The sequence below is a fragment of the Pempheris klunzingeri genome, chromosome 6, assembly GCF_042242105.1.
Source record: "Pempheris klunzingeri isolate RE-2024b chromosome 6, fPemKlu1.hap1, whole genome shotgun sequence".
Taxonomy (NCBI): domain Eukaryota; kingdom Metazoa; phylum Chordata; class Actinopteri; order Acropomatiformes; family Pempheridae; genus Pempheris; species Pempheris klunzingeri.
The window spans coordinates 14988125-15003581 of NC_092017.1; the positions used below are offsets into that span (position 1 = coordinate 14988125).

Sequence of the window (15457 nt, forward strand, 5' to 3'; positions counted from 1 at the left end):
CAGACAGTCTGCACGCACGCACACACACACACACACACACACACAGGCAGACACAAGTGTGTACTGTACACACTCCGTGCCCATCAAATTTTATTTCTGCCTCACTATTGCAATAAATAATTACACATTAAAGGTTTCTGAATGTATGTAGCTACAGTGGCGTTAACAAACGCTACAGAAAGATTCAGTAGACTGTATTTGTCTTGATATAGTGTTTTAAATTCAGAGGTCAAGGCAGTTTTTTGCAGGTCTGTCAGATCAGATCTGTCTCTGCCAGAAGGTACATATTGATCTGCTCTTCAGCTGTGGGTTTTCTCAGGCCGGCCTGCAGGGGCATCGTCCAGGCCCCCTGGGGAAGGTGAGAGGGGGGTTGATCCTGGTCTCGCCAAGGTGTCTTTGTCCCCATCCTGAGCAGGCGGAGGCCCCAGCTGGGGGTCTCAGGCCAGCAGACACACGCCGATATTTGGGTGGAGAGGCACAGTGCAACGTCCCCGTCCGTTCCACCTCGCTGCCCCCTTTCTTATGGGTTAACAAGAAGCCATAACTGCTCTTCCCCCACTTCACACACACACACACACACACGCATGCGCACACACACACACACACACACACACACACACACACACACACACACACACACACACACACACACACACACACACATACACACACACACACACGCCATCATAGACACACATGCACATTAAGCATAAATTCATCTGCCCGCAAAAACCACACACACACATGCACACATATCTTTCAGTCCAGCGTCCAGATTGTTATGGCAGTTCGTCCTCTTTTTATTCCTCCCAACACCCTCCCCTCTTTTTTTTTTGTTTTGGCGGCCTTTGAGGTTCTTTTGTCTCCAGCCGACTTTCAAACGTCTATTTATCCGTTGGTTTAATTGTCTTGTCGGCAAGATCTGTTTGAAATTGCTCAGTTTGCACATTTTGCATCACAATAGGAGCCATTGACCAGCCTGCTCATCCCGCTGTCCAGTGCCAGGTCCCCTTTTCAGAGATGGACGTTTCATCTTTTTATGCACGTCTGCATTGTATCTAAAAATCCATAAATTAACCTCTGATGAATCCCTGTACCCATACTGGGACAAGCATGTCCACATGCTTGACTGGACATAGCCTGTTACAGCCATGATGTCATGGCTGCAGAGAGGGATTTTTGGAGCCGCCTCTTGTTGACGTCCAATTACCAGCATCCTTTGAAGTTTTTTCAGCTGGCTTTGAAAAGATGCAACAATGCCGCTGCATTACATCAAGTGTTTTATGTAATTTGTAACACAAATCATGTAATTTGTTGGCAGATCAGTTTGTGTATTTGGAGCGCAGGGCCTTTTTAGTGGGATATTCTCTATCTTATCAAGTTTGTAGACATTTCGACCATTACCCACTATCTTTAAATATTTAGGACATGATGTTACAGTGATCAACATATCTGAGTGAATTTGATTTTCAAATTACACAGAGCATAACTTGCAAACAACTTGCAAAACATTCAGTGGGCTGTTCCCCTTGTGTAGCTCTCCATCATTTCATTTCACTTCGCACACACATACACCGATGATTGCATTCATCCATCTATCCTCCAATATCCTCAAGGTAACTTGTCTCAGCTCCACCCAGGCGGAGTGGCAAGAGGAAATGGACGTGAGTTGTGAGGAAGAAAGAACTGAGGGAGGATGAGAAAGTTATGGTCTAAAGAAGAAAATTAGTGTGTGAGTCTACTTTGTTTTTCATCCTGTCATAAAGGCCAAGTGTGTGTTCATTGCAGTCTTTCATCAAACTCAATCATCGCTGTTCAAATTCCAGTTTGTCCACACAGCCTTCAGGCAGCCATGCAACACGTTCTCAAATACAACAGGTTTAAGTGTTCTAGGGTTCTAACCATATTAACAGCATTACACAACCATTGATATCACTACAGTAGTAGAGTACTCTGGGTCCTTGGTTTAGACTGTTGTACGACAGGTTGGTTTTACCCTACTGATGATGTACTGACTGGAGAGGGAGCACTGAAAAAGCTAGTAAGTGTACCTTGAGTTCATCAAAACATGGCAGTGAATATTTCAGCTTCCAAAAACAGTCAAAACTAAAAATTAAACTTTACCCCAAAATAGATTTATGAAATGTGTAGGGATTGGAGGATTGACATTGGAGGGGATCGGAGATCAAGATCATGCTGTAGGTCATTTTTAAGAGATGATTCATCATCAGAGGCTTCATCTGATGCCAGGTCCTCAGAGGGTAGGACAGCAAAGGAATAATTTCAGAGTTTAAGTATACCAGGAGCTATCAAAATCTGAAGAAACAAAAACACAAAAACCCTCAAACGCCAAGCCTGCAGGCAGCTCATTCAGAGCCACCTCCCTCAACTTGAGTGTGGGTACATTCCTCTTTGGTCCTCCTCCCTGCCAGTCGGAGTCCCAGCCAGATTTCTTCCCACCCAACGCCCAGTCTGCACTGCAGCGTTTTCTCACGTAAACCTCACTGTTACAGAGTGAAAAGGTATGGAGGAGGATCACCTGACTAACGCTGAGCAGCATTAGCAGACTCCTCAAGGTCTGAGTGTTATAATGTGCACACATCTTACATGTTAGTGTCAGAGCAGCAGAGGCCTGCACTTCACATACCACATAACCAGAATGTGTGATATCGCTGCGACAGGAGATTATAATGTGAGAGGAACAGAGCGAGGACTCGTCATCTCTCGGGATCTGAAGTGCACACACAGACAGGAGGAAGGAGACGGGTGTTCCTGGTAAATACCAAACCACTCCTAACCTGCGTTTGGAAACTACAGGTACACGTTAAGAGTACCTGTGTGATTATACGGCTGCCCACGCTGTTTTAATGACACAGTTCTTGAATTCCAGTCATTCCCTGGAAAACAGAGGACAAACAACACAATACGATTTCAGCAAGATATTTATTGACGAGTTATGACCTGTAGAACATGAAGTTATAGATGGTGTATCAGTATTAGCTTAATGTATCAGTATATGGGATATATACTTTGATATATGGGAGAACTGCAGACTTTTACCCAGAGCAAATGAAGTTTGTTCAAAGAGAAACAACTTGATAATTTGCTACAAAAAGGCTTTGATTATTCACACTACCCAGACTGGGTTAAGACAAAGATACAAAATTAAGACCATTAAGAGATGTCTTTGTACAAATTGTGCAAATCAAAAGGCTTCTACAAATTAATTACAAAGCAAATATACAAACTATACACACACAAGACTTCCATTAAAGATCCTGAAATACGAAATGAAAAAAAAAAATATTATAACAAAGTATTTCTTAACTACTTTGGACACATTTAGCTTTTGTTTTTTAAATTCAGAATGACACTAAGGTTAGCTTCTCAGGTTTTGGCAATATTTTAAGTATGACCACTGCTATAAGCATAATCATACGTTTTCACTTGGAAAAAAAAGTGTTTTCTAAAATGCAAGAGTTCTGTAAAACTATTTATAACAAAAAAAAGTACATTCACAAAAAACAAAGAAGACAGAAAACAAAAATGTGACCCTTCCTTGAACAAATAAAGGCCAAACTATACATAACCCTGAGACGCAAAACACAGAAAAATATGACAAGAATCATTGTTTGAAATAACATCTTGAAAAAGAAAAGTATCTTCTTCAGCCGCCATGGGCCACATTCTCTCTTGCGAGCGTGTACTTTAAGTTGAGGAGGAAGATACAAATTTAGCTCGCCAAAATTGAGGGAAGCCCAAGTCCAAATTCTAAAAATACGGACAGGAAGATCGTTTCTGTGCACAAAATCATACACTTCCCCGAACGTCTTCTCTCCTTCCCTGTACGCCTGGCATAGCAAAGGTCTAATTCAATCTATCAGCAGTCCAAATAAATTACACCTGAGAGAACGCCCAGTGAAACGAGGGGAGAGAAACCACAACAAAGGACAGCCGACTTTCTTTTTTAGTTCACTGTAAAGCAACATGTCAGTGAGAGACACTAATAAGTCCTTACAGAGTCTGTTAAACTGGTAATCTACTGGCGAGATGATACATGTGTTTGACGACGGTGTGAGTCAGTTGAGCAGTGCAGGGTTGAAACAGACCCAGTAGCGGATCCGAAGCAGATTCCATATAGATGATTGTGAAGTCCCTGCAGTATACATGGCAACGATACCAGCTCAGGCTGGTGGCTACATGGGAAAGTTACACAAGACATATGAGTAAACAGAGCAGGTGAAAAGAGGCCACAGACGTCCAGTCTCCGGGCTGTTTCCAGGACTCAGGCCTTCGCTTCTCTGCTGCAGAAGATGGATGGAGCCGCAGCAGGAATAAACAAACTCTTCCTCTTTCTCCTCCTCTGTGCAGCCGGTGAAGGGTGACACATGCCTGCATACCAGACACCACGGCTGATCTGGGGAAAGAGACACAGGGAGATTAATGTTTGGGTCCCGTGAACCCTGTTGCTGTATGAGGAACAGCCACATGACCAGAGGGGCGGCCTGGACATTCTCAGGGAGCAGAGAGGAATGCAGAGACTTTGGTCCTCCGGGCTACACATCAGCTTATCACCATGCCATTTTATCAGGCTTACCCACATAGCGTTAATAATGCCTCAGGACGGGACATTATTTAACCAAAGTCCTCCTGGCATATGGGATTAAGCTGCTCAAGCCATTTTTGTCGCTAGGTAATAAATATCTGAGGGTGACAGTGGAGAGGACCCCACTCTGTAAAAATAAGCTTCTGTGGATAAAACACATTCTAAAACCATCTGCTCATCTGCTTTATCCGGATATAATTCAGACTGTAAGAGGCTTTCTTACAGTTCAATTTTCAAATTCCTGAATATTTTACGCATAATTTTTACTACAAACATTGTGATGATTTCTTTGGAATCTCTCATCTTCACATTTCTCTGTGACCTCAGATACTTCAGTGTCTAATTTTCTTTCTCTGCTGTTATGGAGGAATGTTCCACTGGATATTTGGGGGGTTGGAGAGAAACCCGAACACGATGTTTACCTCCGATATGCATACTTTTGATGAAAATTCTGTTCTGCCAGAGCAGATGAAAGTTGTGTGTGTGCTCCCTGTTCTAGGAGAAAGACAGTTGACAGTTACAGGCAGGCTGCTGGGGGCCTGTTTAGATAACCTAATGAGTTCTCATTTCCATGGCCAACAAAGCCGACTGACACTACAGAAGCCTCCACTGATCCATACGCATCTGTTACTGTTGTGAACACATTGCCTGAAGCATAACAGTAGGACAGCGACACAGCTACTAATGGAAACACAACAGAGAGGTAAGAGATTACAAACAAGCTTCAGAGTAAGAGGCAGTAGGGAAACTATTTGCTTTTAAACCCTCAGGAAGAATGCCTCTGTCAGGTTGATGCTAGGCAAACTGCAGTATTTTGTAATAAACATGAATGCTAAAATAGATGTGTCTACACAACAATAATGCAAAAAACGTTGCCCATTTCCCTGTCAGTTGAATGGCCTCAAGGCACAAACCAAACATTTTAAGTCATTTGATTCTAATGCTAACAACACCCACTACTCCCTCCCAATACCTTAGTGTGACAAAACATAAATATATAAACATTACAAAGATGTTAGAAGTGTTAAACCAATACGTTTTTATGAGGGCCGACTATTTCCTGGAGCCTTATCATCACCGTGACGTTGCCCGGCAACCAGCTCCATGAAATCTCAACAACTCTCCACATGAGAGAGAATAAGGGTATACTAAAATGTTGAACTATTCCTTTAACAAAAGAGGCCAGAGCTCTCAATGTTAAATGTTGCATAAACTGTACAAGAGCTGGTAGTCTGAAAGTGGCTAAATTATCATTAAAATCAGAACCTAATAATTGATCACAGAATGAGAAAACAAGATTAAAACTGACCAGAAATTTGGTGCCACCTTTCAGTACTGGACAGATCATGATACACTGTGTTACAGACACATTTCATTCGGTAACAAAAAAGTATTCAGAAAGTACTGATAGCCCTGGAGCGAACCAGAAACAGTGCATTTGCTGTGAGACAACCTCAGCTCACGTTCCCTGATCAAAGCCCAAGTAGAAGCACATTACCAAGTAAAGTATCACATGCAACTGCAGGCCTCATGGAAGTTTCCATTCCTGCTCTGTCTGTGTGTGTGTGTGTGTGTGTGTGTCTGTACATGGGTCACCGCCTGCACTTCTTGAGTCCTGCTGCTGCTGATCTAATCTCTCTCTCTGATGAAGAGCAGGCCTCTGAATCTTAAATACTCTGCCGGTCTGCTCCAACTACGACTATATCACCATTTCATAAGAGTTGCAGCTTTATATTTAGTTATCCCTCTCAATCTACTGCAAAGAGAAGGGGGGGGTTCACATGCTGCCAAGACACCAACATGAACTAATGTCAGGAAGCTGAACAGTGTATTAGAGGTTAGACTGTGCTGTTGAAATGTATTCCATGGAGATGCACTCTGGCTCACAAAGGTTATGCATTTGTCATCATCAGCACATCAATCAAAAACCAGCGTCCCCATCTCCCATCATCAACCATCAGCTCCCTCAGCCACAACAACGATCCCGCTGTGACCAGAAATGAGCTCCAGACTGTCTCGCTGTCCCGTCATTATTATCTGCCATGTCAAGGTCAATTATGCACAATGAACTCATCTGACTTATATTCAAACTTAGTTGCTTCTGCACTTTCTGTGTTGCAAAAAACAACAACAAAAAAAACCACGACCTTCACAAATCTTACACCCAGCTGGCAACAGGGAGTAAGATGTCTTGAGTGTGGGATGCCAACAGGTGGCGGGGTTAATAACTGTAACCCAGAAAGTACCCAGATGCCCCTTTGGTGCCTCTTTGGTCCGGTCCACTGCAGTAGCCACAGTGTGCTGCTGTGAGCGATGGAGGGAGCCCATGTGTCCTTCAGCAGACTAAACAGATGGCTGAAACTATATGAGGTGACCGGATCTGACACTTGGAGGTTTACCCTGACTCACTCTGCCTGCTCCCATCACTTATCTTTCTGCTGCACATGGGAATGGAGTATAAACTTGAGAAAATAATCGCCAAATCTCTCGAGCTTTTCTATGATTCAGTAATTACACTCTAGTGGAAGGAGCACGCAGCACAAGGTGGGGACCCATTTATCAACTGGAAGACACCTGCATCATGACACTCATCTCCATTTTTTTAAGCTTTATTGTACCTTGGACTCCATCTGCGTTTTACAGAGGCCTAATTACCCACGATGCACCACACCAAAGCTGAGTCCTCTTTCTTTATCTGTCCCTTGTGTCCTACAAGGCCTATGCCATGTTTACTAATGAACACCAGGAATTTCACTGTATTGAACAACGTATGAATCACAGTCACTTCATTTACATGAGTTTGCATCGCTTTCAGGAACAGATAAAAGGACTCCAGGGTGAGCTCAGAGACACAAGTATCTTGGTAAAGCTGCAAGTATATACTGAGGCATGTCTTGATGAACCCTTGCAGAGACTTAAGTTTAAGATAAGAACAAAGAGTATCTCTGTGACTGAATACACGCTTCGGAATACACTTCAGCACTACTTCAGAGGCGCAAATATTACGTAATACAGATTAATTACCAGACAGACACACTCAGTCCCATCCCAGCTGGCTTTCTGAAGAGGCCCCTGTAACTGTATGACAGCTCGTCTCTTTTTAAGGGCGTAATCAAATTAGTCTGGGTGATTATTCAGCCATTTTAAGCATCTTTTTCCCCTTTTCCTTTTTGTTACTCGCAGCATGGAGAAAAGACCAATAAAAACTCCATTAGGTTTATGCAAATTTAAGCTGCCGTGCCGAGGGCTGTAATGTGGCAGATTGATTACTCAAGGGGCTGAAGACGAAGTGTGAGTGCACGTGCTAACGCTAACTGTGTATGTGTGTGTCTGAGAGAAAGGTGGTGGTGGGGGGGGGGTCGTTGTTGTACACAGATGCCACAATAAAAGCCTCATTCAGCTTGTGTTCCTGGTGGCCCTCACAGCGAGGCATTAATAAAACATTAGTATTGAGTGACTGAGGCCTCTGCACTCCTCCTCCCTGATCCCACCGTGACCTTTCCATTTTACAGCAGCTGTCTGGGGACGCACAGGGCCCGGTGAGGACTCCCTCCGTGGCCCCCGACCTCTCCAGGTGTACCCTATCACACAGAGCCGAGCCCACCTCACAAGGGCTTATGTTGAAGCTGTTAAAAAGAGAATGCTGCTTATGTCTGTGATATTTTTTTTTATTTTTGAGGAATGAGTGGGTGACCAGGAGGGTGTGTGTGGGGGGGGGGGTGGCAGTCTGAGACGAAACAAGGGCGCAAGCATAGATAACAGTAATTTCTGGGGCTGTTAGACCTGAGTGGCTTGAAGGAGCGAGAGAGAGAGAGAGACTGTCCTGATCTTTGCGCAGGGATCTCAGGTTACATCCTGTCTGCTTTAGTCTGGCACAAACAACTGACCAGATTACACCATCATGTTCTTCTGCTTACCATCTCCAAAACACACACTGAATATACAATTTAGAGCTTAACTGGCAGCTGTAAAGATTGTACAGGCGATAGTCAAAATATTACAATTAAATCTGTATTTAGGTCTTCATGTTTTTAGCCTAAAGAGTTATTTACTTCTCCTGCCTGGACCATAACAAATGCGACCATAATGCTTTAACATTTACAAATACTTTTCCATCAACAGTGGGTTCTGGCTTGGCACTGGACTGGTCTGTGGTTAGTCACATCTGGTGGAAATGCACAGGGCTACAAACTACAGAAGGTGGTGACAAAAAGAGCAGAGGGCCTGGTAATCCCATACACACACCACGCAAACTGCCAGGCCAACTAAGAGGCCTCAGCCGCAAGGCAACATTAACAAATCTTTACTAATGGGAATGCAGGCCACACCTTCATTCCTCCCGAATTAGAGTAAGGATGGCTGGCTTTTTAAAGGACAGGCAATGCCAGCAATGCAAACTGCCCGTGTGTGTGTGTGTGTGTGTGTGTGTGTGTGTGTGTATGTGTGTGTGTGAGAGAGAGTAGTAGGAGTGGAAAATGAGTGGTTTTACAACAGCATAAAAACTCACAGTACTACTAGTGAATACTTCAACAGCTGACTGGTGGTTTTTGGCCCCATTGTAGACATGAAAGGAACACACATATACACACACTCACATATATACACATATACACAATTATTTTTCTAACTGACCCCAGCTGAAAGTTGACAACCTCGGGAGCAAAAGTATTTTTAGGCAGGCGTTAGTCTCGGCTGCCAAACGGCGCAAAATATAGCGTTGCTTCTTCTGGTCTTACTCGTTCTCGACTTCATCTCCTTCTTTCCTTTTGAGTGTGTGTGTGTGTGTGTGAGAGAGTGAATGTGTCCTGCACTGTGTCACTTTGTTAATCCCTGCATTTTTGCCACTTCACTTCACCTCTCCCCTCAAGCCCTATTGTCTTGGGAGAGAGTCGACCAGCGTCAGGGTAGAACGCCTGCTTAACAAGCTGGAAATCTGAGCTTTTTTCCACGTCTGCTGTAATTAAACATAAAGGCAGTTGGCAGCAGGATGGTAGCTACCGTAACTGAACTGAGTTCATACGGATGCGGCCCCTTGATCTTTCATAGCCAGCCTGTCTGTCTCCAGAAAACCTACGCTACCATGGAGACAGCGGTCCATACCAGCAGCTTCATAATGCTAAGCCCCCAGCTCCATTATATCCAGCTGTTTACTGTAGACACAAGTCACACATAAGCCTTCTGCTTCTCACTTGCTTCCGCTCAGCTTTACTTTAAAAAAAGTTCTTGGCAGAATAAAAAGGAGCTTGTTTGGAGCCGTTTCCTGTATTCCTGACAGAAAAAAAACTGTCGGTTTGCTTTCTTGGCTAAAAGACTTAAGGGGACAAAAGTGTGTTGTTCCAGTCTAGCTTAAAGCAATAGTTTGAGATTTTGGGAAAGAGGCGTCTTTGCTTTCTTGGTGAGAGTTAGACAAGAAGATAATAGTGAATATCATCTGGAGCCTGGAGACGGTTAGCTTAGCTTACACTGGCAACAACTGGTTATTTTGTCGCCTTCAGACAAAGTCAGGTTTTGCCCCCCCCCCCCCCCCCCCCCCCCCCCCATTTGCAGGCTTTGTGCTAAGCTAAGCAAACTGGCCTCATGCTGAACATATGAATGAAGGTGGTATCAATCTTCTCATCTAAATCTGGGCAAGAAAGTGAAAAACTGGAAACGCTGCATAAGTGAACTGTTGATATAAGTGTGGCGATTTGTTTGCTTGGATAATACTCTGGAAATTTATGGCAATGGGCTGAATTAAACCATTAAACCTTTAGCACAACATAATCAATGACTTTAGGACAGACGTGCTTTGTGGGAGCTCAGTGAACGTAGTCATCTTAATAAATGCGTCATTTTACTTTAAAATCTCAATACGCCCATTAAGATGAAACCTTGAGACCATCAATAAAAAAAGATGGAGTGTGTGCTTTTTTAATACAAATTCAATGACCACAGCAGATATGAACCATTTTCAGATGATTGCATCAGTGCTAAAATAAGAACACAGGACAGGAAACTTAAAACTAGTTCTACCACCATCGAGCACATGTAAAAACACCTGCAAACCCTCAGAATATCACTGCATTACCTAATCTTGTTCCAGCTACAAGCCCTTCATGTCTCCTTCCTCGCCCTGCGCGAAAACCAGAAAAAAAAAAAAAAGTATCCTCTCCCACATAGCTGTGAAAACTGCCACCTGACGTACCTTCAGGCAGCTTAGCGTGAGCAATTCTTCGCTTCTACGGTATATTACATTTCAGTTGATCATCTCCACATCCTTCCTTCTCGTCCTCCCCACATCCTCTCCTAAATTCCTGATAAGATCACTGATATGACTGTTTTTACATTGAGCAGAACAGAGTGCTCACACTTCTGTCAGCACACGCAGTGCTGCAGAAGGTTTTTATTATCTCTTTATCCTGTGAAGCACATTGAAGAAAGTGCTACATGGATAATGTATAACCTTTTGGAAGCACAAAAAAAAAAAAAAAAAAAGATATATGTTGGCAATTTTGGGGTTAAACTAGGTTTTCAGTCATGTCAGGCTGAGATCTTAAGTGGTGCATCACATATACACAAGCTAATGAAGGGCATGTTTCATCTCTTATGTAAAAGTCGCTGAAAGCTCCGTGGGCTCCTCTGGCACCGTATGTTAATCACCATGTGTCACATCACCTTTTTTACACCTATTAATAGCTCCCCATAATGGGCAGTCACACCGGGCTGTCCCTGCAGAGCACCCTGCCCACTCACCTTTCTGGCACTACAAGCACAGACCTGATCCCGGCCTCTCCACCTCGCTCCTGTCAGTGACGGAGGTCTTGTGTTGTAGCTCTCGCTCTGTAATTACCAGCACCGCTGACATTCCTCCTGCTCTCTAAACCAGGACTTCACTATGTTTGTCCAACACCCAGCTGTCACAGCAACTAGATAATGTGTAACTGTAACCACTAGCAACCCTGAAAACAGTGAGGGGTTTTTAAACTGGCCTCGTCCGGTTCAAACCCACACTCACCTGGGAAGATATTTTTGCTTCCATAAAGTGAGTTCCAATATATTACCCGACAATGCAATTGACACTATGAATAGCACGTATAATTGACATCTTGTTTGTTTGTGTCAGTTTGAGGGAACTACAATTACTCACCGTAAAAACCTCAGAGAGTCAGTGCGTCTGTCTCTATGCTGAGAGGTACTTCCATGTGCTGACGAAGGCAGTGGGAATGAGTGAGTAGGGCACGCTGGTCACACTGTCCCAAGAGTCCGACGATGGATCGTAACAGTCTAGTGTCTTACACCTCTGAGCCCCGAAGTACCCGCCGACCACGTATAGTCTGTTTCCTGATGCCACTGCATGGCAGCTGATCCGTTTGGCTGTCACGTCACCAAACTTTGACCACTGGTACGTCTCGCTATTGAACCGGTAAGCAGAGCTGGCTGAGAATTCAGTGTCGCCTCCGATCACCACAACATGGTTTCCGACCACAGCCGCTGCGGTGTAGCGCCAGAGCTGTGGACAAGCGGCCGGCACAGACCACCGGTTTTGGCAAGGGTCAAAGCACTGCACTTTGGGGTATTTGTCTCTGTTTACACTGGTGCCCCCAAAGGCAAAGAGTTTCTTTTTGGCACCAACAACGGCAGCGTTGCTCACCCCCTCTCTGAGCGGAGCCACCAGAGTCCACTTATTGGTCTGAGGGTCGTACTGTTCCACCTGTTTGAGAGACACAGACGGAGATGCCGGGAAGGATCCTGCAAGGGAAGTGTGCCCTCCCACGACATACAGCATGTGGTCAAGCTCCGCAGCCCCATGTCCAAATCTGGCTACCAACATCGGTGCAGCTTTGGACCACTCGTCGTGTAACGTGTCGTAGACCCAGACGTCTTTGGAGGCCCCGTTTTCAGAGCCCCGGCCTCCTGTAACATAAACCTGACACACACACACAGAAATCACAGTTAGAGAACACCTACACAGTAGTACGGAAAATATGCACATATTCAGGTATAGAACGCACACATACCTTGCAGCCAATAGCACAGGCGCTGCATTCTTTCCTGGGGCTGGGGATGTCTGTTTTGGGAGTGATCTCTTTCGTCTTGTTGTCGATCATGTAGACTTTATCGCACATGAAAGTCTGTCCTCCCAGCAGCAGTAGGGCCTGGCTAACCTTCCTTGGCCGGGCACAGAACCCCGTAACAATACCATCATTCTGGAGGATCCTCATTTTGCACCGCACGGCATCTTCAACAATCTCCCGACCCACCTTATGGCACATCACCAGCTCCTCTGAGGCAACGTTCTTCAGCAGGTATGTTTCGGGGAGCAGCGCCAGGCGGACACAGCGCAGCAGTTCGGGCAGCTCGCTGTGCCGGTGCTCCATGTTGGCTTTGACCCAGTCGATGACAGCCTCGTACACCAAGCTCTCGTCCTCCACCTCCAGCTCCTCACTGAGGATCAGCTCCTGGACTTTGTCTCTGGGCAGGCTGAGGAAGTCCTCCGTCTTGAAGAGAGTAGCAAAGTTTGCCAGGCACATCCTCCACGACAGTTCGTACAGTCTCTGGCACTGGTGGGCATCTGACAGCAGCATCATCCCCAGGCAGTTTGACTGGTGGAGATTCTTTTCTAGAAACTCTGCCGCCGCGTCTCTGATGTCGTGAAACTGAAGCATGTCGCCGGCCTCCAGGAGCGACTCTGCATTTTCCTCGTTGATGATGACTCGGGCCGAGTAGGCATAGTCTAGCAGGAGCTCCAGCACCTCCGGATGGAGCGAGTCGTGGAAGTTGACGTCATCGTCGCGGCTCTCCCTGAGCCCGCCACTGAACATGGCCTCGAAGTATCGGCTGCATGAGGCCAGGACGGCCCGGTGGCAGGGGAAGGATCTGTTTCCGGCCTTCAGGACAACGTCTGTGAAAACTTTGCGTTTGCGTAGCAGGTTGAGCTGAGTCAGCAGGCTGTCTGCGTGGGACGTCTTGTGGAAGAGCTGGATATTCATGGACCCGGAACTAGAGCGAGATTTTCTGTTTTCGTGGTTACTGACGGACATCTTGAATCAGGTCTGGAGGAGAAAATGGAGGATTAAAAAAATATAAATAAGCACAAGTAGAAATAGCTGCCTCTTTTTCTGTGTTTGATTCAACAGTTTATGACATTTAGACAAGAGGGAGAGATTTTATGCAGGTCATGCACCCTCCTTTTGATGTGAACGCTACCATAAACACCTCCCATTTTATGATGAAATAAAGCTCACAATGCCAACAGCTGATGAATGGGTAGTTCAGAAATAAAATACTCATATCAGTACAGTTGGGCACAGCGGAAATGAAATGAACTTCAGACTTTAGAGATGAAAGGGGATCAGATAAGGAGCCCTCCCACAGAAAAAACAGTGTGTGCACAGAGATTTACAGTAGAAAACACATTTAACGGAGCCAAGACTCAATTCTCAAAACATTGACCGACTTATAACACAACCTTCCTTCTGTAATTAATGACAGGCGAGGACAGAACACCTGGGTGTGTAGTCCTATATCACATCTTCCCAGCCCTATAAACATGTCAGGGCTGTGAGTCACCTCCAACCACAGCCTGAGCCAAGAAATTCCTGCTAGCTTGTTCTGCTCCTCTGCTGGCTCACATGCAAGATGGTGCCAAAGGCAAAGCTTTCAAGCCCACATCAGATGCGACACCCCAGACCAGCTCCTTGAGGATAAAATTATGTAACCAGTGTGCAACAGATGAAAAGCCCCAATCTTTCTTTTGATCATCCACATTGCAGCCTAGTGGAATCAGACAGGCCTGCAGCCACTGCATGAAGTGGGAGGCTGGAATTAAAATAAAGTTTTATTGAATTCAAATAAACATAATTATGCAATAACATGCAAAAAAAATTGTCACGCCTTCACCTCGGTGTGGAAGTAACCTGGTAGTAATATTCATGGCATATCACAGTCGGTTAATAAAGACAATCCAGAGCTTGAAAACGACCAAAAAAAAAAATATCCTCCGCTTAAAAGCCTCTATTGTGTCCAAGCAGATAAATTTAAGTCGGCTATTCAATCCCTCTGAAAGGGGGACGGTGGACTTCCGTGGAGGGACTCAGCGTGAAATCCAATTCGTTTTGTGCAGTAAATGTGAAACTACGGTCAGCACTTCAGCATGCGCTCAACTTTCCTCCCAAGTTAGCAGCAGCCTGCTACAATGAGCACAACATCAAAGGATCCGATGTTACAGCCTGTAACTAAACTCCTCACATTTCGGAAGTTGGACAAAAGTCAAACACGCACGTATCTCCGCGATCGATACTTCAGCGGGATCAATGCTTACCCCGATAGGCGCAACGCTGATCCGGATTCCTTTATCTCGGTTGCAACTTGTTCCGTCGTTTGATTTGCGTGAAGTTGTGGCACAAAATTAGACGAATCAGCCTTCCGAGTTCACACCCGCATCGTGTGTTAAACTGCCAGGAAATGGTTCAGCCATTTGTGAGCGACGCGAGGTGAGAGTTTGTTTGAACGCGTTCAAATAAACAAAAGCGTAACAAAACAAAAAAAAAGTTAGTAGCTGGGTTTGTTCTCGGGAAGCCACGCAGCCTGCAGGAGAGACACGAGCGGAGCGCAGAGAAAGAGCTCCGACAGCCGGAGTGTTGGCTCTGGCTCCTCCCCCGCCTCCTGCTATTGTCCAATGGGCTCAATCACCGCAGCCCAGGCTCCCTGCACCCCCCATCCCATCCCACCCCATCCCATCCCATCCCATCCCATCCCATCCCACTGCCTTCAGGGTCAGTGCACATCAGCATTTTCAAATATCTTTGTCTTAGAGAAGATGCGACACACCTGTTCGCTCACAGAGGCAAAACTCTAAGTTTGCTGCTATCA

General features: G+C 45.2%; 1 protein-coding gene across 1 annotated transcript; it reads right to left on the reverse strand.

Annotated features, from left to right (window-relative positions):
• Positions 1 to 2924: 2924 nt before the first annotated feature.
• enc3 (ectodermal-neural cortex 3) lies at positions 2925 to 15178 on the reverse strand. The gene is made up of 4 exons (XM_070832561.1): positions 14907 to 15178; positions 12604 to 13638; positions 11733 to 12512; positions 2925 to 4417 (listed from the first exon to the last, which is right to left on the reverse strand). The coding sequence occupies exons 2-3, from the start codon at positions 13624 to 13626 to the stop codon at positions 11766 to 11768; spliced, it is 1770 nt and encodes a 589-aa protein (XP_070688662.1). The 5' UTR covers positions 13627 to 13638; positions 14907 to 15178; the 3' UTR covers positions 2925 to 4417; positions 11733 to 11765.
• Between the last annotated feature and the right edge of the window lie 279 nt (positions 15179 to 15457).

What these genes read in the sequence shown, in the direction of transcription:
- enc3 (XM_070832561.1), bottom strand. Translation starts at nt 13,626, where the DNA reads ATGTCCGTCAGTAACCACGAAAACAGAAAATCTCGCTCTAGTTCCGGG. An exon ending in CCTGTGCTATTGGCTGCAAG is followed by an intron (nt 12,513 to 12,603) that starts GTATGTGTGCGT and finishes TGTGTGTGTCAG; the next exon opens with GTTTATGTTACAGGAGGCCG.